At 40.3% G+C, this 24,285-nt stretch overlaps 1 protein-coding gene across 1 annotated transcript in view; it reads left to right on the forward strand.

The window, feature by feature from the left end:
* LOC106597798 (uncharacterized) overlaps positions 1-24,285 on the forward strand; it is a 62,420-nt gene that overhangs the window by 6,841 nt on the left and 31,294 nt on the right. The window contains exons 21-56 of the mRNA XM_045690628.1: positions 283-367; positions 659-805; positions 1,033-1,244; positions 2,262-2,362; positions 2,454-2,572; positions 4,244-4,420; positions 4,561-4,592; positions 4,738-4,835; positions 4,939-4,967; positions 5,130-5,151; positions 5,270-5,297; positions 5,588-5,672; positions 5,964-6,110; positions 6,338-6,549; positions 7,565-7,665; positions 7,757-7,875; positions 8,090-8,266; positions 8,363-8,394; positions 9,736-9,833; positions 10,045-10,067; positions 10,172-10,193; positions 10,352-10,379; positions 10,571-10,655; positions 10,926-11,072; positions 12,182-12,393; positions 14,986-15,089; positions 16,156-16,274; positions 16,854-17,009; positions 18,141-18,355; positions 19,070-19,155; positions 20,481-20,617; positions 20,992-21,117; positions 21,392-21,582; positions 21,991-22,082; positions 22,939-23,066; positions 24,056-24,183. Of these exons, the coding sequence (XP_045546584.1) occupies positions 283-367; positions 659-805; positions 1,033-1,244; positions 2,262-2,362; positions 2,454-2,572; positions 4,244-4,420; positions 4,561-4,592; positions 4,738-4,835; positions 4,939-4,967; positions 5,130-5,151; positions 5,270-5,297; positions 5,588-5,672; positions 5,964-6,110; positions 6,338-6,549; positions 7,565-7,665; positions 7,757-7,875; positions 8,090-8,266; positions 8,363-8,394; positions 9,736-9,833; positions 10,045-10,067; positions 10,172-10,193; positions 10,352-10,379; positions 10,571-10,655; positions 10,926-11,072; positions 12,182-12,393; positions 14,986-15,089; positions 16,156-16,274; positions 16,854-17,009; positions 18,141-18,355; positions 19,070-19,155; positions 20,481-20,617; positions 20,992-21,117; positions 21,392-21,582; positions 21,991-22,082; positions 22,939-23,066; positions 24,056-24,183 (4,020 nt within the window). The remainder of the gene's footprint in view (positions 1-282; positions 368-658; positions 806-1,032; positions 1,245-2,261; positions 2,363-2,453; positions 2,573-4,243; positions 4,421-4,560; positions 4,593-4,737; positions 4,836-4,938; positions 4,968-5,129; positions 5,152-5,269; positions 5,298-5,587; positions 5,673-5,963; positions 6,111-6,337; positions 6,550-7,564; positions 7,666-7,756; positions 7,876-8,089; positions 8,267-8,362; positions 8,395-9,735; positions 9,834-10,044; positions 10,068-10,171; positions 10,194-10,351; positions 10,380-10,570; positions 10,656-10,925; positions 11,073-12,181; positions 12,394-14,985; positions 15,090-16,155; positions 16,275-16,853; positions 17,010-18,140; positions 18,356-19,069; positions 19,156-20,480; positions 20,618-20,991; positions 21,118-21,391; positions 21,583-21,990; positions 22,083-22,938; positions 23,067-24,055; positions 24,184-24,285) is intronic.

Raw genomic sequence — 24,285 nt, forward strand, 5'->3', positions numbered from 1 at the left:
GACGTTATTCAGACTAGACTAGGGTTGCAAAATTCTTGTAACTCTCCCAAAATTCATATATATATAATTTTTTTTTCCTGGTTGGAGGATTTCAAGAATAAGGAGGAAATAGTCAAGTTATCTGGAATCTTCCAACCTGTTTTTCTGAAAAACTGGGCATTTTGGGAAACTCCCCTGAAGTTTGCAAACCTGGTCCATCCAAGTGATTGAAACACACTGATCCTGATTGTGAGAGTTGGTTGTGAGTTTGACACTGATACTTCTGTCTTACCTGTGTTATAGTTCATCTCTACAACAGCTCTTGGACTCTGGGATCTCAACGGGACGTCTATGTGACTTCAGCATCAAACAATACGCCTGCTCACAGGTATGGGTTTAAATGTCTTCAGACAATCATGTTTGTACTTATAGATTACTGGCTTTGTGCTTATAGCCTACGGCTTTCTGTATTTACGAGTCACAGAAAAAAACTCAACTTAACATTTTGATTAATTAGAATCATTCACTGGTGGTTAATGTTAAGTCCATGTTCTACCTCTTCAATAAAGCAAAAAACATAGGGAAGGAGTGGGACTGCAACTGCCTCACTGCTTAAAGATGGACCAAAAATGTGCAACTGAAGTAGTAATAGTTGCTAAAATACTTGTCTCTCCTTCAGCTGAAAGACCTCACAGCTGAGAACCTGGTCACACTGCTGAAATGTAAACTATCAGAGAACAACACATACTCCAAAGAGACCTGGAAGCTGTTCTTCACTAAAGCTTCTGCAGTTCTGGATCAGGCTCTTGTACTTCTCTCCAACCAGGTACGTCTGATTCTGAAAACATTGTGGTTGTCCTTACCAATGTCGACGTAACCAATTTCTCAGCCCTAGAGTTTTCGAATAGAGCATAAAAATGTAACAACTTTGTTCAAGGCCAGGAATAGTTTAGGGTTGGCCTAGTTTGAGGTTAAAGTTCAAGTAAGTATGTGGTGTATTGGGTCAGGGTTTGCCAAAGCATGAAGTGACCAACCACATCTCTTCCTCCCCAGTCTGAGCCTGTGATTGGCCCTGCAGTATCCCAGGCACTGGATGTGATTGGAGAGATCAGGGTCAACAGACTGACTGAGGATCAGCTGAGAGACAGTGTTGTCATCAGGAAGTGGTTCTCTGGGCGTCTGAGACTGTTCCTGCCGTCTGCATCAGGAGGGTTTCTGCACTGCCTCAGCACCAAGAACCTCAGCTGTGACACGTATCAACAGATGTATGTTTTATAACCGCCTCGTAACACTAGGTCCTCATAAGTTAGGTCCTCATGAACTATACATCATTTGACAGTGGTATATGTTTACAAGTTACATGTTAGTCATTTAGCAGACGCTCTTATCCAGAGCGACTTACAGTAGTGAATGCATACATTAGATACATTTCATGCATTTTTCTTTTTTTTGTACTGGCCCCCCGTGGGAATCGAACCCACAACCCTGGCGTTGTACACACCATGCTGGCGTTGCAAACACCATGCTCAAAGAATATTTGATATACCATGTCGTCTTGAAAATACCCCTCGAGAGGGGACTCTGTTTGTCCCAGCAATTAGTAGCGGATATTGGTGCGTTCAGCTGACTGAGAGGAATCCAATACAATTTCCTGGATATTTCTAGGTCAAACACAAGGGGAGCAATCATGGGTTGGGGTCAGGGGTTAACCCACCGTTAAGGACGTCGCACCCAGAAGGTTAAGCCACTAGAAATTATGCGTTTTCTCAATGATATTTACTGCCCTAACACATCATTCGTTTTCATCAAGCTTTTTCATTCTCTATTTAAGAACATCTAGGGGTATCTGAAACACATGTCAAATAAGTATTTGTTGAAACATTAGAAGTGTACCTTAATACCATTACCTCAATGAAAGCACTAAATAATACATATGATATGTCAAATTGAGTAATGCCAAATTTCAGTCAGAAGGAAGTGTGGTTTAAAGTGTTGGAAATGCAGCAGAAAGTTATTGGAAAGGTCAGGAAAACATCAGGAAAGATCTTTAGGCAATAAATGTGCATGAACTTCTGTGTAGAAGAAAAGGTCATGATTGCTTTCAATTCATTATCTCCTGTCATTCTGAGCAGATTCTGTCGCAGTCGTCCTCTCCCCTTCTATCGAGTCCGGGTCAAACTGTTCAAACGCTAGAGCGACATTTCTAGGAAGATGCTCCCGGTAGAGGTCCCGCGCGGTCCTCGTAGCTAGAGGCTTAATGATTTATATTTCCTTTCTCACAGACTGAGGGAGTTCAGCAATCAATTTGACCAAATGGACCAGAAGAGACAAGAGCTGGTGGTCAAATACTTCATCCAGCCCTTCCTGACCAAAAACTCCTCAGGTATGGAAGATAGCAACTAGAGTAAAAGCAGCAAACTGTTCCTCAACTTCATTTAGTCTTTGACCTTAACCCATTGGTCTCCTCCCTCCAGACTCTGGCTGTGTGTCCAACTCTAACAGCAGTGTGGACTGGCTGCAGAAGAACTTGGGGCGGTTTTCAGTCCTGCTGTCCCTTAGCGACCTGTTGAAACTCAACACAGACTTCTCTCCGGTACGTCTCACTTTCTGCCGACTACGCCACTTTGTTTATACATACATATATTTTATTAACCTGTCTGGGCCAGTGGGACGTTTGCGTCCCACCCTAGTCAACAGCCATTGGAATCGCGTCGCGCGAAATACAAATTCCTCATAAATGCTATAACTTCAATTTCTCAAACATATGACTATTTTACACCATTTTATACATACACCTCTCCTGAATCGAACCACGTTGTCCGATTTCAAAAAGGCTTTACAGCAAAAGCAAAACATTAGATTATGTTAGGAGAGTACCCTGCCAAAAATAATCACACTGCCATTTTCAAAGCAACTAGCATGCATCACAAATACCCAAAACACAGCTAAATGCAGCACTAACCTTTGACAATCTTCATCAGATGACACTCCTAGGACATCATGTTACACAATACATGCATTTTTTGTTCGATAAAGTTCATATTTATACATAAAAACAGCATTTTACATCGGCGCGTGACGTTCAGAAAATATTTTCCCTCAAATGCTTCCGGTGACACAGCGCTACAATTTACAAAATTACTATTCGAAAACATTGTTAAAATGTAATATTGTCATTCAAAGAATTATAGATTAACATCTCGTGAATGCGACCGCATTGCCAGATTTAAAAATAACTTTACTGGGAAATCACACTTTGCAATAAACGAGGTGCAATGCTCAGAAAAATAGGCTAGGAGATACAGGTTCGCGCCATCTTGGAACCATCTAAAATCAAATATACTATTGTAAATATTCCCTTACCTTTGATTATCTTCATCATAAGGCACTTCCAGGAATCCCAGGTCCACAACAAATGTAGTTTTGTTCGAAAAAAGTTAATAATTTATGTCCCAATAGCTCCTTCTTGTTAGCGCGTTCCGAAGACTACTCATAATGTACGAGGCGCGCCGGACTTGTCATCACAAATGTGCAAAAAATATATATTTACATTCGTTCAAACATGTCAAACGTTGTATAACATAAATCTTTAGGGCCTTTTTCAATCAGAGCTTCAATAATATTCAAGGCGGACGATTGCATTGTCTTACTAAACGTTTCGGAACGAGAGGGTACCCACGGGCGCCCGCATCATAGTAGTAATGGCCCTCCCCCTATGACCAACTTTCCAGGCCTCTCGTTCGGTCAGTTTTTACCGGAGAAGACTCAAACCCCTTTGTAAAGACTGTTGACATCTAGTGGAAGCCTTAGGAAGTGCTAAATGAATCCTAACTCACGGTGTGTTTCATAGGCAAAGTGTTGAAGGTGATTCCACAAATCAGATTTCCACTTCCTGCATGGAATCTTCTCAGGTTTTGTCCTGCCATATGAGTTCTGTTATACTCACAGACACCATTCAAACAGTTTTAGAAACTTTAGAGTGTTTTCTATCCAAATCGACTAATTATATGCATATTCTAGTTACTGGGCAGGAGTAGTAACCAGATTCAATCGGGTATGTTTTTTATCCGGCCGTGCAAATACTGCCCCCTAGCCCCAACAGGTTTTAATGACACAATAAATGGGTTGTAAAGCATTCTAGTTAAGTCTGTACATCAGTAATGTTTTCGCACATCAGTTCACCCAGGTTAATATGTCCATTTTTGATGTTGGAGGAGGCGTTTTGAACATTACAATCTCTCTCTTTCCACCTGTCTCCTTCCAGTTGTCAGCCCTGGAGGTTCTCTCTCCAAAGCAGACTGCAGAGCTGGTGGTGTTGCCTCTTCCTGGTCTTCCAGGGAAAGATGTCATCATCAACACAGTGTTTGACTACCTGTCTAAGTCACCAAGGGAGAGGAAACTCCCTGAGTTCTTGTACCACCTCTCCAGGCTGTCTGTGGTGGTAATGATCCCAAAGATTATTAGTAAACAAACTTGTAATGCTGTCTTTGAGATAACTGAAAAAACACTGCAGTCTTGCCTCAATATGGTGATGTTAACTTCGATCCTTAACTTCTATGTTAACTTCTATCCTCTCCCCAGACTCCAGTCGGCTGCCCAGTTTACCAGACCATGTAAGTCAAACTTTAGACAATAGGTTGATTAGGCGATCCATGATATGCGGATCAAGTGATTACATACATTTTCTCTATATTCATGTAAAAAGATTAAGTAGACAAATCTTTTAAATTACATTGTCTTTGTATTGGCTTTTCACAGTTTTGTGAGGCTGTACCAAGCCATGTCAGCATTGCCTCAAGAGATGGAGCCAATCATCTGGGCCAGTGTTTATGACCTCACAGAATCTGCACCAATGGGTGAGTCAGGTGCACTGTCTTTTCTCGAATCAGATTCCAGATATAATTTGTTTTATTTTTTTACTCAATTTAATCTCTATGTATTTTGTTTTCATGTGAACAGATTGTGCTCTGGTACCAGTTAACCAACAGGTAAGTCAGTTCATGTCTCATTAAAATGTTTCAAGATTGTGAAAGAACATTGTTCTTTATGCTTCTTATATTACCCTGAACTTACAATAGGGGGAATGGACAACCGTGTGACTAGTCTAAGAGACTTTCCTTAATGATTATTTTGTGTCTCTTGTTTTCCAGTGTCCAGTGTCATCGCACAATGGTAAATTAAGTTTAGTAAACAACACCTTGATACTGTACCCTAACCTAATCTTTATCCTAGAACTGCACATTTAATCGAATATCAAACGCCCTGTTTTCTTTTTTTGTATCTCTCTCAGCAACAAGAATCTGTGCCAGTGTTGACAGGTACAGTAAGACGTTATTCAGACTAGACTAGGGTTGCAAAATTCTTGTAACTGTCCCAAAATTCATATATATACAATTTTTTTTCCTGGTTGGAGGATTTCAAGAATAAGGAGGAAATAATCAAGTTATCTGGAATCTTCCAACCTGTTTTTCTGAAAAACTGGGCATTTTGGGAAACTCCCCTGAAGTTTGCAAACCTGGTCCATCCAAGTGATTGAAACACACTGATCCTGATTGTGAGAGTTGGTTGTGAGTTTGACACTGATACTTCTGTCTTACCTGTGTTATAGTTCATCTCTACAACAGCTCTTGGACTCTGGGATCTCAACGGGACGTCTATGTGACTTCAGCATCAAACAATACGCCTGCTCACAGGTATGGGTTTAAATGTCTTCAGACAATCATGTTTGTACTTATAGATTACTGGCTTTGTGCTTATAGCCTACGGCTTTCTGTATTTACGAGTCACAGAAAAAAACTCAACTTAACATTTTGATTAATTAGAATCATTCACTGGTGGTTAATGTTAAGTCCATGTTCTACCTCTTCAATAAAGCAAAAAACATAGGGAAGGAGTGGGACTGCAACTGCCTCACTGCTTAAAGATGGACCAAAAATGTGCAACTGAAGTAGTAATAGTCGCTAAAATACTTGTCTCTCCTTCAGCTGAAAGACCTCACAGCTGAGAACCTGGTCACACTGCTGAAATGTAAACTATCAGAGAACAACACATACTCCAAAGAGACCTGGAAGCTGTTCTTCACTAAAGCTTCTGCAGTTCTGGATCAGGCTCTTGTACTTCTCTCCAACCAGGTACGTCTGATTCTGAAAACATTGTGGTTGTCCTTACCAATGTCGACGTAACCAATTTCTCAGCCCTAGAGTTTTCGAATAGAGCATAAAAATGTAACAACTTTGTTCAAGGCCAGGAATAGTTTAGGGTTGGCCTAGTTTGAGGTTAAAGTTCAAGTAAGTATGTGGTGTATTGGGTCAGGGTTTGCCAAAGCATGAAGTGACCAACCACATCTCTTCCTCCCCAGTCTGAGCCTGTGATTGGCCCTGCAGTATCCCAGGCACTGGATGTGATTGGAGAGATCAGGGTCAACAGACTGACTGAGGATCAGCTGAGAGACAGTGTTGTCATCAGGAAGTGGTTCTCTGGGCGTCTGAGACTGTTCCTGCCGTCTGCATCAGGAGGGTTTCTGCACTGCCTCAGCACCAAGAACCTCAGCTGTGACACGTATCAACAGATGTATGTTTTATAACCGCCTCGTAACACTAGGTCCTCATAAGTTAGGTCCTCATGAACTATACATCATTTGACAGTGGTATATGTTTACAAGTTACATGTTAGTCATTTAGCAGACGCTCTTATCCAGAGCGACTTACAGTAGTGAATGCATACATTAGATACATTTCATGCATTTTTCTTTTTTTGTACTGGCCCCCGTGGGAATCGAACCCACAACCCTGGCGTTGTACACACCATGCTGGCGTTGCAAACACCATGCTCAAAGAATATTTGATATACCATGTCGTCTTGAAAATACCCCTCGAAAGGGGACTCTGTTTGTCCCAGCAATTAGTAGCGGATATTGGTGCGTTCAGCTGACTGAGAGGAATCCAATACAATTTCCTGGATATTTCTAGGTCAAACACAAGGGGAGCAATCATGGGTTGGGGTCAGGGGTTAACCCACCGTTAAGGACGTCGCACCCAGAAGGTTAAGCCACTAGAAATTATGCGTTTTCTCAATGATATTTACTGCCCTAACACATCATTCGTTTTCATCAAGCTTTTTCATTCTCTATTTAAGAACATCTAGGGGTATCTGAAACACATGTCAAATAAGTATTTGTTGAAACATTAGAAGTGTAACTTAATACCATTACCTCAATGAAAGCACTAAATAATACATATGATATGTCAAATTGAGTAATGCCAAATTTCAGTCAGAAGGAAGTGTGGTTTAAAGTGTTGGAAATGCAGCAGAAAGTTATTGGAAAGGTCAGGAAAACATCAGGAAAGATCTTTAGGCAATAAATGTGCATGAACTTCTGTGTAGAAGAAAAGGTCATTATTGCTTTCAATTCATTATCTCCTGTCATTCTGAGCAGATTCTGTCGCAGTCGTCCTCTCCCCTTCTATCGAGTCCGGGTCAAACCGTTCAAACGCTAGAGCGACATTTCTAGGAAGATGCTCCCGGTAGAGGTCCCGCGCGGACCTCGTATCTAGAGGCTTAATGATTTATATTTCCTTTCTCACAGACTGAGGGAGTTCAGCAATCAATTTGACCAAATGGACCAGAAGAGACAAGAGCTGGTGGTAAAATACTTCATCCAGCCCTTCCTGACCAAAAACTCCTCAGGTATGGAAGATAGCAACTAGAGTAAAAGCAGCAAACTGTTCCTCAACTTCATTTACTCTTTGACCTTAACCCATTGGTCTCCTCCCTCCAGACTCTGGCTGTGTGTCCAACTCTAACAGCAGTGTGGACTGGCTGCAGAAGAACTTGGGGCGGTTTTCAGTCCTGCTGTCCCTCAGCGACCTGTTGAAACTCAACACAGACTTCTCTCCGGTACGTCTCACTTTCTGCCAACTACGCCACTTTCTTTATACATACATATATTTTATTAATGACACAATAAATGGGTTGTAAAGCATTCTAGTTAAGTCTGTACATCAGTAATGTTTTCGCACATCAGTTCACCCAGGTTCAAATGTCAATATTTGATGTTGGAGGAGGCGTTTTGAACATTACAATCTCTCTCTTTCCACCTGTCTCCTTCCAGTTGTCAGCCCTGGAGGTTCTCTCTTCAAAGCAGACTGCAGAGCTGTTGGTGTTGCCTCTTCCTGGTCCTCCAGAGAAAGCTGTCATCATCAACACAGTATTTGACTACCTGACTGAGTCACCAAGGGAGAGGAGACTCCCTGAGTTCCTGCAACAACTTGTCAGCCTGACCAAACAGGTACATCTCTCTCCTGTCCTTATCTACAAAAATACATTCTTACAGATAATCATTGATACAAACCAAATACTAACCTTAACCTTTTTCTGCCTTTAGGAAAATATCCCTTGTGCCTCCTACAAGATCATGTAAGTAGAACGGTACCTATAGATAGGGTGTCCATCCACTCTGCTCAGAGTGGGTGAAAATGTGCTTCGGTGATGAAATTTCTCTTCCCTGTGTTACAAAATACATTTTACCAAGACGAATATGATTCTTTAAATTCTGAATCATTCAGTGGGGTCTTTGTAGAAGTGATAATAACATTATATCCAAAAGTCAAATTTTGTAACCTAATACAGTGTCTTCAGAAAGTATTCACACCCCTTGACTTTTTCCACATTTTGTTATGTTACAAAGTGGAATTTAAAATAGATTTCATTGTCATTTTTTTTTGTCAACGATCTGCACAAAATACTCTAATGTCAAAGTTGATGAAAAATTCCAACATTTGTCAAAAAAAATCATGAAAAATGGAACACTCATATACAGTATCTTGTTTAGATAAGTATTATAGTTATATATAGTATTCAACCCCTCTGAGCCAATACATGTTAGGTCACCTTTCGTAGCGATTACAGCTGTGAGTCTTTCTGGGTAGGTCTCTAAGAGCTTTCCACACCTGGATTGAGCAACATTTGCCCATTATTCTTTAAAAAAATTCAAGCTCTGTCAAATTGTTTGTTGATCATTGCTAAACTACCATTTTCAGGTGTTGCCTTAGATTTTCAAGCAGATTTAATTTGAAAAAAAACTGTAACTCGGCCACAAGGGAACATTTACTCTCTTCTTGGTAAGGAACTCCAGTGAAGATTTGGCCTTGTGTTTTAGGTTATTGTCCAGCTGAAAGGTCGATATCTATCTTACCTCAATATTGTTTCATACTGAACCACTGGAATTGTGATACAGTGAATTATACGTGAAATAATCTGTCTGTAAACAATTGTTGGAAAAATGACTTGTGTCATGCACAAAGTAGATGCCCTAACCGACTTGCCAAAATTATAGCTTTAACAAGAAATTTGTGGAGTGGTTGAAAAACCAGTTTTAATGACTCCAACCTAAGTGGATGTAAACTTCCCACTTCAACTGTATGTGAGGTTTTGACCATTGTTTTTGTTAAAGGCGTATCTCCACAATCATTTTACCCATTGGTCAAAAGATGCGTTTTTGATTGGACTCCCTACCATAGATGTTTCTAATGACAACTGCATCTCTTCCACATGAGGACATCCCATGAGACATCCCATGAATGACCAATTTTGTGTCAGAAATGTCACCCTATTCCCTACATAGTGCATTACTTTTAACCAGGGTCAATAGGGCTCTGGTCAAAACTAATGCACTATGTAGGGAATAGGGTGCCATTTGGGATATAATCATGTAAAATAGAACTTAAAAACGCTCCTGTTGTTGTTGTGTTTATTTAGTTTCACCAGACTGGACGAGGCCGTACCCACTGTTACCATGGAGATAGAGTCAGCCCTCACCTCCAGCAAGACGGCTTTACTACAGACCGTCCCATCAGGTGAGAGACGGGTTTTAATAAACAACACTGGATTCGATTGGCTGAGTCTATTTCCTGTGTAGTGCAATACTTTTGAACAGGACCCTTAGGGAGCACCATATTGGTTCCAAAGTATTTTGGCCTGTTATTTTTTCTTTTCTTCCTGTTAAACATGTTACGAAGAATCACCATTACTGCCTGAAATCTTGCAAGTTTTATTTTCCCCTCACAGGTTGCATTGTATACAGTGGAGAGGTGAGTATCTGTTTGAGTTCTGTCTTACAGGCTGATGTGACTGTGTGATTTATCTGGACACTGCATAGCAGATTGGAACTCATTATATCTCATCTTTCCCTCAGTGCAATGTCACCCCAGTTAATGGTACGAGATATTTGATCGATTTTTTTTTTTGTGATATATTAATTCACCAAACATTGATTATTATATTATTCAATTGATTTCATAGTGATCAATAATTCCTTACATTCCATTGATTATTATTCAGAAAGAACTAATTGTTCGTTACGTATTGTTTACAGAGACAAAAGTTTGTGCTGGCGTCGACAGGTGAGTTATTCAAAGATCATTTCTGTTAGCTTCTGTTTTTGTGTGTTTTTTTTTTACTTTTAAAAAAAGACATCTGTTCATTTGCGTTAATTGGTGACATGGTCTCAAACCGTTTCTAGTGCTGTTTTCACATCTCTTCTTTCCATCACATTTCCAACAACCAGCTGAATATCTGTTGTTGATTCCTTCAGCACTGCTCTACAGGGTCACCTTGACAACGGGCAGATCAGCGGAGTCCTCTGTGATTTCAGCGTCGATGTTTACGCTTGTGGCTCGGTACGAAGGATTCTTCACAACTGTCACGTTTCTGTTCACTTGTTGTTGTTTTTCTAGCAGAACAACCACAGAAGTGACCCAGATGTTCTTGTGTTTTGATTGGTCTGACCTTTTTTTGGTTGGTTTCTTGTTTCTTTGCTCTCTACTGTAAAGCGTCTCTGGGTCCTTGAAAAGCGCTATAGAAATCTCATGTATTATTATTATTCTATATTATTAGATGATATGATTTGTACATGTTTTTTCTCTTTCTGTCCCTTCTTTACCCTCCAGCTGTCTGTGTTGACATCAGATAACTTGGTGAGCCTGTTGAAGTGTAAGCTGTCTGGAAACACCAGCCACTCAGCACAGATCTGGAAACTGTTCTTCTCTAAGGTCTCAGTGGTTCTGGACTCAGCCCTGGATCTCTTCTCCAACACCGTGAGATGAAACTCTTATCTATTCATATCACGCTTATACTGTACATATAAACGTACTGACTAATCATTACTGTATGTAGGTCCCCTCTTATACTGTACATATAAACTTACTGACTAATTATTACTGTATGTAGGTCCCCTCTTATACTGTACATATAAACTTACTGACTAATTATTACAGTATGTAGGTCCCCTCTTATACTGTACATATAAACTTACTGACTAATTATTACAGTATGTAGGTCCCCTCTTATACTGTACATATAAACGTACTGACTAATTATTACAGTATGTAGGTCCCCTCTTATACTGTACATATAAACTTACTGACTAATTATTACAGTATGTAGGTCCCCTCTTATACTGTACATATAAACGTACTGACTAATTATTACAGTATGTAGGTCCCCTCTTATACTGTACATATAAACGTACTGACTAATTATTACTGTATGAAGGTCCCCTCTTATACTGTACATATAAACTTACTGACTAATTATTACAGTATGTAGGTCCCCTCTTATACTGTACATATAAACGTATGGACTAATTATTACTGTATGTAGGTCCCCTCTTATACTGTACATATAAACTTACTGACTAATTATTACTGTATGTAGGTCCCCTCTTATACTGTACATATAAACTTACTGACTAATTATTACAGTATGTAGGTCCCCTCTTATACTGTACATATAAACGTACTAACTAATTATTACAGTATGTAGGTCCCCTCTTATACTGTACATATAAACGTACTAACTAATTATTACTGTATGAAGGTCCCCTCTTATACTGTACATATAAACTTACTGACTAATTATTACAGTATGTAGGTCCCCTCTTATACTGTACATATAAACTTACTGACTAATTATTACTGTATGGTGGTCCCCTCTTATACTGTACATATAAACTTACTGACTAATTATTACTGTATGAAGGTCCCCTCTTTTGATCTGGCTTTTATTTGGTTTTATATTCTAAAAAGAAAAGGAGGCATTATTTTCATACTACCAGTAGATCTGCCATGGTCCCAAATATTATTGGGAACGCCGACATTCAGTCATTTCCTGATTATGAAATTGTTTTTTTAACCATGTTCTCCAGACACTAGACCCCAGCTCTCCAGCAGTGTCCCAGGCCCTGGATGCTATAAGAGAAGTAAGGCTGGACAGCTTCAGCCTGGCTAGTCTCAGAGATCAGAAAATCATCAACCTCTGGTTCAACACCAGACTCCGTCCCTTCCTACCTGCCGTCTCCACTGACTTCCTGTCCTGCCTCAGCACCAAGAACTTCAGCTGCTCCACCTACCAGACCATGTACGTATTAACATTACTATATATAATATAATATCACCTACCAGACCATGTACGTATTAACATTACTATATATAATATAATATCACCTACCAGACCATGTACGTATTAACATTACTATATATAATATAATATCACCTACCAGACCATGTACGTATTAACATTACTATATATAATATAATATCACCTACCAGACCATGTACGTATTAACATTACTATATATAATATAATATCACCTACCAGACCATGTACGTATTAACATTACTATATATAATATAATATCACCTACCAGACCATGTTATAACATGACTATATATAATATAATATCACCTACCAGACCATGTACGTATTAACATGACTATATATAATATAATATCACCTACCAGACCATGTACGTATTAACATTACTATATATAATATAATATCACCTACCAGACCATGTTATAACATTACTATATATAATATAATATCACCTACCAGACCATGTTATAACATTACTATATATAATATAATATCACCTACCAGACCATGTACGTATTAACATTACTATATATAATATAATATCACCTACCAGACCATGTTATAACATTACTATATATAATATAATATCACCTACCAGACCATGTACGTATTAACATTACTATATATAATATAATATCACCTACCAGACCATGTACGTATTAACATTACTATATATAATATAATATCACCTACCAGACCATGTACGTATTAACATTACTATATATAATATAATATCACCTACCAGACCATGTACGTATTAACATTACTATATATAATATAATATCACCTACCAGACCATGTACGTATTAACATTACTATATATAATATAATATCACCTACCAGACCATGTACGTATTAACATTACTATATATAATATAATATCACCTACCAGACCATGTTATAACATTACTATATATAATATAATATCACCTACCAGACCATGTTATAACATTACTATATATAATATAATATCACCTACCAGACCATGTACGTATTAACATTACTATATATAATATAATATCACCTACCAGACCATGTTATAACATTACTATATATAATATAATATCACCTACCAGACCATGTACGTATTAACATTACTATATATAATATAATATCACCTACCAGACCATGTACGTATTAACATTACTATATATAATATAATATCACCTACCAGACCATGTTATAACATTACTATATATAATATAATATCACCTACCAGACCATGTACGTATTAACATTACTATATATAATATAATATCACCTACCAGACCATGTTATAACATTACTATATATAATATAATATCACCTACCAGACCATGTACGTATTAACATTACTATATATAATATAATATCACCTACCAGACCATGTACGTATTAACATTACTATATATAATATAATATCACCTACCAGACCATGTACGTATTAACATTACTATATATAATATAATATCACCTACCAGACCATGTACGTATTAACATTACTATATATAATATAATATCACCTACCAGACCATGTACGTATTAACATTACTATATATAATATAATATCACCTACCAGACCATGTACGTATTAACATTACTATATATAATATAATATCACCTACCAGACCATGTACGTATTAACATTACTATATATAATATAATATCACCTACCAGACCATGTACGTATTAACCAGGTGATGAAAGGCCCTTTATCTACTTCCCCAGAGTCAGATTAACTCGTGGATACCCTTTTTATGTCTCTGCATACAGTATGAAGGAAGTTAGAGATAGTTTCGCGAGCCTAACTAGTGTTAGCGCAATGAATGGAAGTTTATGGAAAGTTCCAGTCATTATGCTAACACATGTTAGCAATTGCGCTAGCAATAGTTAGCAACTTGCTTCAAACTCCACGCAGAGACATAAAAATGTTATCCAAGAGTTCATCTGACTCCAAGACATGCTAACATCTCACCATTATAATAACAAGAGAGGTTAGCATTTTGGGGGGGTGTATGATATTTGTGTGTCTGTAACTTTCTCTCTCATCACTATTCACAATTTTTTCAGGACTATTCATAATCATGGTAGCTTCCACATGAATGTAGACATGTTTAGAAACATATTATATTCTTATTTACAATAAAAGAGACTCCAAAATAGCACTCCATTATTTACCATTCATTTCTATTGGGTACAAAATCATCTGAAACACAACCAAAACAAACAGCAAATGCATCCAACAAGTTTGTAGAGTGATAAGCTTTATGTAATCATTGCGTACTAGGAATATGGGACCAAATACTTAACTTTTTACTGCTTAAATACACATATAAGTGAATTTGTCCCAATACTTTTGGTCCCCTAAAATGGAGGGACTATGTACAAAAAAATGTAATTTCTAAACGGTTCACCCGATATAGATACAAATATCCTCAAATTTAAGCCAGATGGTCTGCACTTTAAAAAAAATCAAAATCCTGTTCTGCTGCATCAAATCTTACACTGCAACAACTCTTCATTGTGGAGATTATTGAGTTGTGTCCGAGATGGCTTTGCAGCGATAACCTCTAACCCCTTTGTCTTTTCCCTCAGCGTTCAGATCCTGAGCAGCCACCACTCAGCCATGGACCAGTCCAGACAGATATCAGTCTACACTACCTTCATAGAGGTCTTTCTCTCCAGGAACAACACAGCAGGTACTGACCAATAGGAACTGAGTCTCAACAGGTACTGACCAATAGGAACTGTGCCTCAGCAAGATACTGACCAATAGGAAATTAGCCTCAGCAGGTAGTGACCAATAGGAACTGAGCCATAGCAAGTACTAACCAATATGAACTGAGCCTCAGCAGGTACTGACCAATACGAACTGAGCCACAGCCGGTACTGACCAATAGGAACTGAGCCACAGCTGGTACTAACCAATAAGAACTGAGCCTCATCAGGTACTGACCAATAGGAACTGAGCCTCAGCAGGTACTGACCAATAGGAACTGAGCCTCAGCGGGTACTGACCAATAACAACTGGTGATATTTAGACAACAATCTAAATGTGTTGTCTAAATGTGTTCTCTCTAAATATGTTGTCTAAATGTGTTCTCTAAATGTGTTCTCTAAATGTGTTCTCTAAATGTGTTGTCTAAATGTGTTCTCTCTAAATATGTTATCTAAATGTGTTCTCTCTAAATGTGTTCTCTCTAAATGTGTTCTTTCTAAATGTGTTCTCTCTAAATGTGTTGTCTAAATGTGTTCTCTCTAAATGTGTTCTCTCTAAATGTGTTCTCTCTAAATGTGTTGTCTAAATGTGTTCTCTCTAAATGTGTTCTCTCTAAATGTGTTCTCTCTAAATGTGTTCTCTCTAAATGTGTTCTCTCTAAATGTGTTGTCTAAATGTGTTCTCTCTAAATGTGTTCTCTCTAAATGTGTTCTCTCTAAATGTGTTGTCTAAATGTGTTCTCTCTAAATGTGTTGTCTAAATGTGTTCTCTCTAAATGTGTTGTCTAAATGTGTTCTCTCTAAATGTGTTCTCTCTAAATGTGTTGTCTAAATGTGTTCTCTCTAAATGTGTTCTCTCTAAATGTGTTCTCTCTAAATGTGTTCTCTCTAAATGTGTTGTCTAAATGTGTTCTCTCTAATTGTGTTCTCTAATTGTGTTCTCTAATTGTGTTCTCTAAATGTGTTGTCTAAATGTGTTGTCCAAATGTGTTGTCTATATGTGTTGTCCAAATGTGTTGTCTAAATGTGTTGTCTGTGTGTTCCCAGACCCCAGCTGTAGCTCTGACACCCTGAACAGTGAAGACTGGCTGCTGAAGAACTTCAGAGGATTCTCTGCCTTCGCCTCCTTCAAGGACATGCAGAGACTACTGACCACCTTCTCTGTGGTAACTGTCTGTTGTCCTGTTGTCCTGTGGTAATAGTCTGTAATAATGTCTGTTGTGTCTGTACTGCAGATGGAACCGTTACACCAGCTAACAGTGATAGTGTCTGTAATAATGTTTGTCTTTAGTTATAATGTGAGTTGTGTCTGTGCTGCAGATGGAACCGTTACACCAGCTAACAGTGATAGTGTCTGTAATAATGTTTGTCTTTAGTTATAATGTGAGTTGTGTCTGTGCTGCAGATGGAACCGTTACACCAGCTAACAGTGATAGTGTCTGTAATAATGTTTGTCTGTAGTTATAATGTGAGTTGTGTCTGTGCTGCAGATGGAACCGTTACACCAGCTAACAGTGATAGTGTCTGTAATAATGTTTGTCTTTAGTTATAATGTGAGTTGTGTCTGTGCTGCAGATGGAACCGTTACACCAGCTAACAGTGATAGTGTCTGTAATAATGTTTGTCTTTAGTTATAATGTGAGTTGTGTCTGTGCTGCAGATGGAACCGTTACACCAGCTAACAGTGATAGTGTCTGTAATAATGTTTGTCTGTAGTTATAATGTGAGTTGTGTCTGTGCTGCAGATGGAGGCCCTGCCCCAGCTAACAGTGAGACAGTTAGCAGAGGTGTCCTCTAGTCCAGACCAGCTCAGCTCTGCTGCAGACGTCACCATGCTGATGAACTACGTACCCAACATCCTCTTCACTGACTTCTTCAATGACTTCTCTCTAGCCATCACCGTGAGACAAGCTCGTCTGTCTGTCTGTCTGTCTGTCTGTCTGTCTGTCTGTCTGTCTGTCTGTCTGTCTGTCTGTCTGTCTGTCTGTCTGTCTGTCATTATATCATTATTCAATATGGAATAGGGGTGCCATTATATCATTATTCAATATGGAATAGGGGTGCCATTTATATCATTATTCAATATGGAATAGGGGTGCCATTTATATCATCATTCAATATGGAATAGGGGTGCCATTTATATCATTATTCAATATGGAATAGGGGTGCCATTATATCATTATTCAATATGGAATAGGGGTGCCATTTATATCATTATTCAATATGGAATAGGGGTGCCATTATATCATTATTCAATATGGAATAGGGGTGCCATTTATATCATTATTCAATATGGAATAGGGGTGCCATTATATCATTATTCAATATGGAATAGGGGTGCCATTATATCATTATTCAATATGGAATAGGGGTGCCATTTATATCATTATTCAATATGGAATAGGGGTGCCATTTATATCATTATTCAATATGGAATAGGGGTGCCATTATATCATTATTCAATATGGAATAGGGGTGCCATTTATATCATTATTCAATATGGAATAGGGGTGCCATTATATCATTATTCAATATGGAATAGGGGTGCCATTATATCATTATTCAATATGGAATAGGGGTGCCATTATATCATTATTCAATATGGAATAGGGGTGCCATTATATCATTATTCAATATGGAATAGGGGTGCCATTATATCATTATTCAATATGGAATAGGGGTGCCATGTGAGGGGATCCTGTCTGTCAATAGTTCAACAGGTTTGTTTGGGTCTGAAGATGGACTATTATTCAACTGTCTTCTATTATCTGTTCTCTCTCTCTGTTACCTATCCTCTTCCTCTCTTACCTTTCCTGTCCCTTTCTCTCTCCTTTCATCTCTCCCTCCCTCCCTCCCTCTCTATCCACCACTCTCCCCTCCATCTCTCCACCCCTCTCCCCTCCATCTCTCCCCTCTCTCTCTCCACCCCTCTCCCCTGCATCTCTCCCTCCCTCTCTCCATCCCTTTCCCCTCCCTCTCTCCACCCCTCTCCCCTCCCTCTCCCCCCCTCCATCCCTCTCTCTATCCCATAGGGTCAAGAGTCTAAGTTCCCAGTGGCGGTACGTTCAGCCATGCTCCAGCAGGTGTTTGAACGCGGGAACCTATCAGACCGCTCTGTTAGCGACCAGGAAGTACTCACCTGGCTTCAGAGCAGGCTCCGCCCACTGCTGATCAACCTGTCCCCGCTCCACGTCGCCCCCCTCTTCAGTGTGGTCGCACAGAGGAACTGCAACATCGGACAGCAGCTGTAAGAGACGGACTGATCTTTAGGCTTGCGTCCCAAATTGCAACCTATTCCTTATAAGCTACGGTCACAAGTAGTGCACTATATAGGGAATAGGGTGCCATTAGGGATGTATCTTAGGGTAAAGTAGTGCACTATGTAGGGAATAGGGTGCCATTAGGGATGTATCTCAGGGTAAAGTAGTGCACTATGTAGGGAATAGGGTGCCATTAGGGATGTATCTCAGGGTAAAGTAGTGCACTATATAGGGAATAGGGTGCCATTAGGGATGTATCTCAGGGTAAAGTAGTGCACTATATAGGGAATAGGGTGCCATTAGTAATGTACCCGAGTCAGTAGTGATGCTGATGTGCAGGGTGTATCTATCTTAAATCTTGCTCTATATCACGTGAGACTGTAGAAGCATGTTTTCCTGTATCTTTGACTGATCTCAAAGTGCTCGGGGTGGCGAAGGGGGTTGCAGAACCTGGGGTTTTTCTGTAACGCTCCAAGACAGTCACATGTCCTCTACTCCTCACCGTGTCTGTCCTTCCTACTGTTCTCCCACCATGCCTCTCTCCCCCTCTGTTTCCAACTGTCTGAATAAAGACTTAAATGTACAAGATCTATGTTAGACGATAGTGTCAGGTGGGGGTCATCTCAGCAGAAGAGGAGAGGCAGCCATCTTGTATTTTAATGACGGGTATGTTTCATTTCTGACATGTTTGTCTCTCTAAGGGTGGAGGTGCTGAACGCCACCCTCCCTACACTTCAGGACAACACACAGGGAAACATCTACGATCAAATCACCCTCTCCCTCCAAGGTATTGACTGACATCCACAACACATCCACTGGAAATAGAAATACTGCAGCATACTATGAAACTGTAAATACTACAGCATACTATGAAACTATAAATACCACAGCATACTATGAAACTATAAATACTACAGCATACTATAAAACTATAAATACTGGCGCATACTATGAAACTGTAAATACCACAGCATACTATGAAACTATAAATACTACAGCATACTATGAAACTATAAATACTGGAGCATACTATGAAACTATAAATACTACAGAATACTATGAAACTATAAATACTACAGCATACTATGAAACTATAAATACTGGAGCATACTATGAAACTATAAATACTACAGAATACTATGAAACTATAAATACTGGAGCATACTATGAAACTGTAAATACCACAGCATACTATAAAACTATAAATACTACAGCATACTATGAAACTATAAATACTGGAGCATACTATGAAACTGTAAATACTAGAGCATACTATGAAACTATAAATACCGCAGCATACTATGAAACTATAAATACTACAGCATACTATGAAACTATAAATACCGCAGCATACTATGAAACTGTAAATACCACAGCATACTATGAAACTATAAATACTACAGCATACTATGAAACTATAAATACTACAGCATACTATGAAACTATAAATACTGGAGCATACTATGAAACTGTGAATACCACAGCATACTATGAAACTATAAATACTGGAGCATACTATGAAACTGTAAATACTGGAGCATACTATGCAACTATAAATACCACAGCATACTATGAAACTATAAATACTGGAGCATACTATGAAACTATAAATACTGGAGCATACTATGAAACTGTAAATACTACAGCATACTATGAAACTATAAATGCTACAGCATACTATGAAACTATAAATACTGGAGCATACTATGAAACTGTAAATACTACAGCATACTATGAAACTATAAATACTACAGCATACTATGAAACTATAAATACTGGAGCATACTATGAAACTATAAATACTGGAGCATACTATGCAACTATAAATACTGCAGCATACTATGAAACTGTAAATACTACAGCATACTATGAAACTATAAATAATACAGCATACTATGAAACTATAAATACTGGAGCATACTATGAAACTTGTCTTGCTGTAACACCAAAGCTTAACACTTGGTTTTTCCTATTTTTATATCGTGATACAAAACCTCATTACTCAAACAACTTATGATCGTATTTGTTGTCAGTTTGTCATATTGAGTTTTGACCACAGAATTTCCTGTTAAGGATATTTGATTTACAGTCCTGTCCCTGCCCCCCTCCCAGGCTCCTCCCCACTCCGTTGCTATGGCGCAAACTACAACCACAGTTTCTATGGTTACCTGGAGAGTTCCTTCCTGAGTTTCGGCTTCCCCAACCTGACCACCTTCCTCTCCCTCATACCCCATAGCCAGATGGAACAGGTGAGGGGTGTGTGTGTGTGTGTGTGTGTGTGTGTGTGTGTGTGTGTGTGTGTGTGTGTGTGTGTGTGTGTGTGTGTGTGTGTGTGTGTGTGTGTGTCACAGGAGGTTGGTGGCACCTTAATTGGGGAGGACGGGTTCATGGTAATGGCTGGAGCAGAATTGGTAGAATGGTCTCAAATACATTAAACACATGGTTTCCAAGGTTTCCATGTGTTAGATTCCATTCCATTTGCTCCGTTCCAGACATTATCAAGAGCCGTCCTCCCCTCAGCAGCCTCCACTGGTGTGTGTGTTTGAGACAAGGCTTTAAGAGGACATAGATAAGGATGATGATGAAGGTGTGTGTGTTTCCTCATCTCTCTCTCTCTCTCTAGCTGGTGAACTCTCTGCCTGTCTCTGACCTGGGTCGTTTCCTGCGCCGCCCCAACGTTGTCGACGACGACACAAAGCTCTGCCAACTCTACAGCAACTACGCCAAGACCCCACTGTTCCTGGGGACTGTACGTACACACACACACACACACACACACACACACACACACACACACACACACACACACACACACACACACACACACACACACACACACACACACACACACACACACACACAATTACTGTGTTACCTGTGTGAAACACCCACTACACACCACTTGTCTCCTATGCCATCCATTCACCAGAAAGGCAGAATCCAAGAGGAATCTGCCACTAGAACACACCCACGTTTCCTCTAAACTTTATTCATATCTAAGCAACTGGCCTGTGCCCCCCCAGGAGAGTATCCCTGAGTCAGTGAGGCGTCCCACACTGCCGTGTGTCTGGCCCCAGGCTCTCAGCAGCAGTCAGAGGTCAGAGGTCAACGCCTGGTTTGACCTGAGGCTGAAGAACTACCTGCCCTTCCTCACCAGGAGCCTGGTGACCTCCGCCGCTGTCAAGACCGCCCCTTGTCTGGCCTTCCAGAAACTGTAAGGGATTTTCCCAAAAATATATTAGTACATATTTGTTTCCAATTTTATTGAAAGGGATAGACAGAAACCAGCTGAACGTCAGACAGAAGACTGGTGGGACCGGAATTCAGTCCCGTGCAGGCTGCAGGCTGGGATTTGCAGATGTGCAGAGGGCCGCGGCTTCCACCTGTTACGACGTCTTACTGCGACTTGTTACCACGGGAACAGCCACTAACAAGGGCTTAGTGTTGGTGGAACTCTTGTAGAAGAGTTTCTTACTGGCTGTGTTACTCATTCTGTCTTTTTATACCGTCTTGTCTCAATGTTCTATATTCTGTTTTGCCATATTTTTCCACAATGTCTATGTTTGACTTGATCTGTTGTAATGAATGTGATGTTGTTGTTTTTGTTGTTGGGCTTTTTTAGCATCTCAATTCTGGGGAGTTATAACTACAGCGCTGCAGACTTTGTGGAGAGAGATGTGTACAGGGAGACCATCAAGACGTATCTCACCTCAGGTCAGCCATTTTGTGCCACAGGCCTGCCAGTTTCCATCAGAGCCATAGATATGTCTATGGAGTTTATGTAACTGTCCTCCATGTTGGCTCTTAATGTTCCATGATTAAATCAAATCAAATCGTATTAATCACATGTGCTGAATACAACAGGTGTAGACCTTACAGTGAAATGCTTACTTACAAGCGCCTAACCAACAATGCAGTTTAAAAAATGCGAATAAGAATTAGAAATAAAAGGAACAAGTAATTAAAGAGCAGAAGTTAAATAACAATAGCTAGACTATATACAGGGGGGTAACTGTACAGAGTCAATGTGCGGGGGAACCGGTGTCGAGGTAATTGAGGTAATATGTACATGTAGGATGAGGTATTAAAGTTACTATGCAAAGATAATAACAGAGAGTTGCAGCGGCGTAAAAGAGGGGGACGGGGGGGGGGCAATGCAAATATTCTGGGTGGCTATTTGATTAGCTGTTCAGGAGTCTAATGTCTTGGGGGTACATTTACATTTACATTTAAGTCATTTAGCAGACGCTCTTATCCAGAGCGACTTACAAATTGGAAGAAGCTGTTTAGAAGCCTCTTGGACCTAGACTAGACCTATGACTAGGGTGGCTGGAGTCTTTGACAATTTTTAGGGCCTTCCTTTGGTATAGAGGTCCTGGATGGCAGGAAGCTCGGCCCCAGTGACGTACGTAATGATAACGTGGCCGCTTTAATTCTCACTATGATGTCATTGTTTGGGGAACTTTATATTGGTAATACTGAGAGAATGATACAGCTGGTCAATCACCTGTCATAACATTGCTTTACCAATTGTCTGTGACGGCAACATGCTTTGTTATGCTGTCTCCAGCCTCGGCTCCTAAGTGTTACAATGCCAGTGATCCAGAGCTCAGCTCAACTGCCTGGTTTGCTGAGAACATCGGACTCTTCATCACTTATCTTACCTTGGAAGACCTCAACACCTTCGGATCAGCACAGGTACTGTACTGTGGTGTATAGACACACACACACACACACACACACACACACACACACACACACACACACACACACACACACACACACACACACACACACACACACACACACACACACACACACACACACACACACACACACACACACACACAGCTTCTACTTGAGCATCATTGAAGAGGATGAATTTCCAATTATCAAATTGCTAATTGAGTTTACTTCCTGAATTGACTGCTTTCAATTCAAACTGGCACAAACCTGGAATGGATGGCTTGTTATTAATCCCTGTGTGTGTTGTCTCCCTCCTCCTCCTCTTCCTCCTCCCCTTCCTCCTCCTCCTCCTCTTCCTCCTCCTCTTCTTCCCCTTCCTCCACCTCCTCATCTTCCTCCTCTCCTTCTTCCCCGTCATCCACCTCCTCCTCCTCACCTTCTTCCTCCTCCTCCTCCTCTTCCTCCTCTTCTTCCCCTTCCTCCACCTCCTCATCCTCCTCCTCTTCTTCCCCTTCCTCCACCTCCTCCTCCTCATCTTCCTCCTCCTCTTCTTCCCCTTCCTCCACCTCCTCCTCCTCATCTTCCTCCTCCTCCTCCTCCCCCTTTTTCCTCTCCTCTTCTTCCCCTTCCTCCACCTCCTCCTCCTCCACTTCCTCCTCCTCCTCTTCCTCATCCTCCTGCTCACCTTCCTCACCTCCTCCTCCTCTTCCTCCTCTTCCTCCCCTTCCTCCTCCTCCTCCTCTCCCTCCTCCCCCTCTTCTTCCCCTTCCTCCACCTCATCTTCCTCCTCCTCCACCTCCTCCTCCTCCTCCCCCCTCCTCCCCCTCTTCTTCCCCTCCCTCCACCTCCTCATCTTCCTCCTCCCCCTCCCCCTCATCTTCTTCCCCTCCTCCACCTCATCTTCCTCCTCCCCCTTTTCTTCCTCCTCTTCTTCCCCTTCCTCCCCCTCTTCCTCCTCATCTTCCTCCTCCTTCTCTTCCTCCTCCTCTTCCTCCTCCCAGGTGTTGCAGGTGTTCACAGTGAACCTGGTGAACATAGGTCTACTGAACTACACTAGCCTGCCCCAGAACCTCACTGACTACTACACATCACTGGTCTACCTACAGGACAGCAACTTCAACCCTCTGTTGTGAGTCAGTCAGTCAGTCAGTCAGTCAGTCAGTCAGTCAGTCAGTCAGTCAGTCAGTCAGTCAGTCAGTCAGTCAGTCAGTCAGTCAGTCAGTCTGTCTGT

Source organism: Salmo salar, chromosome ssa12 (genome assembly GCF_905237065.1).
Source record: "Salmo salar chromosome ssa12, Ssal_v3.1, whole genome shotgun sequence".
NCBI lineage: Eukaryota > Metazoa > Chordata > Actinopteri > Salmoniformes > Salmonidae > Salmo > Salmo salar.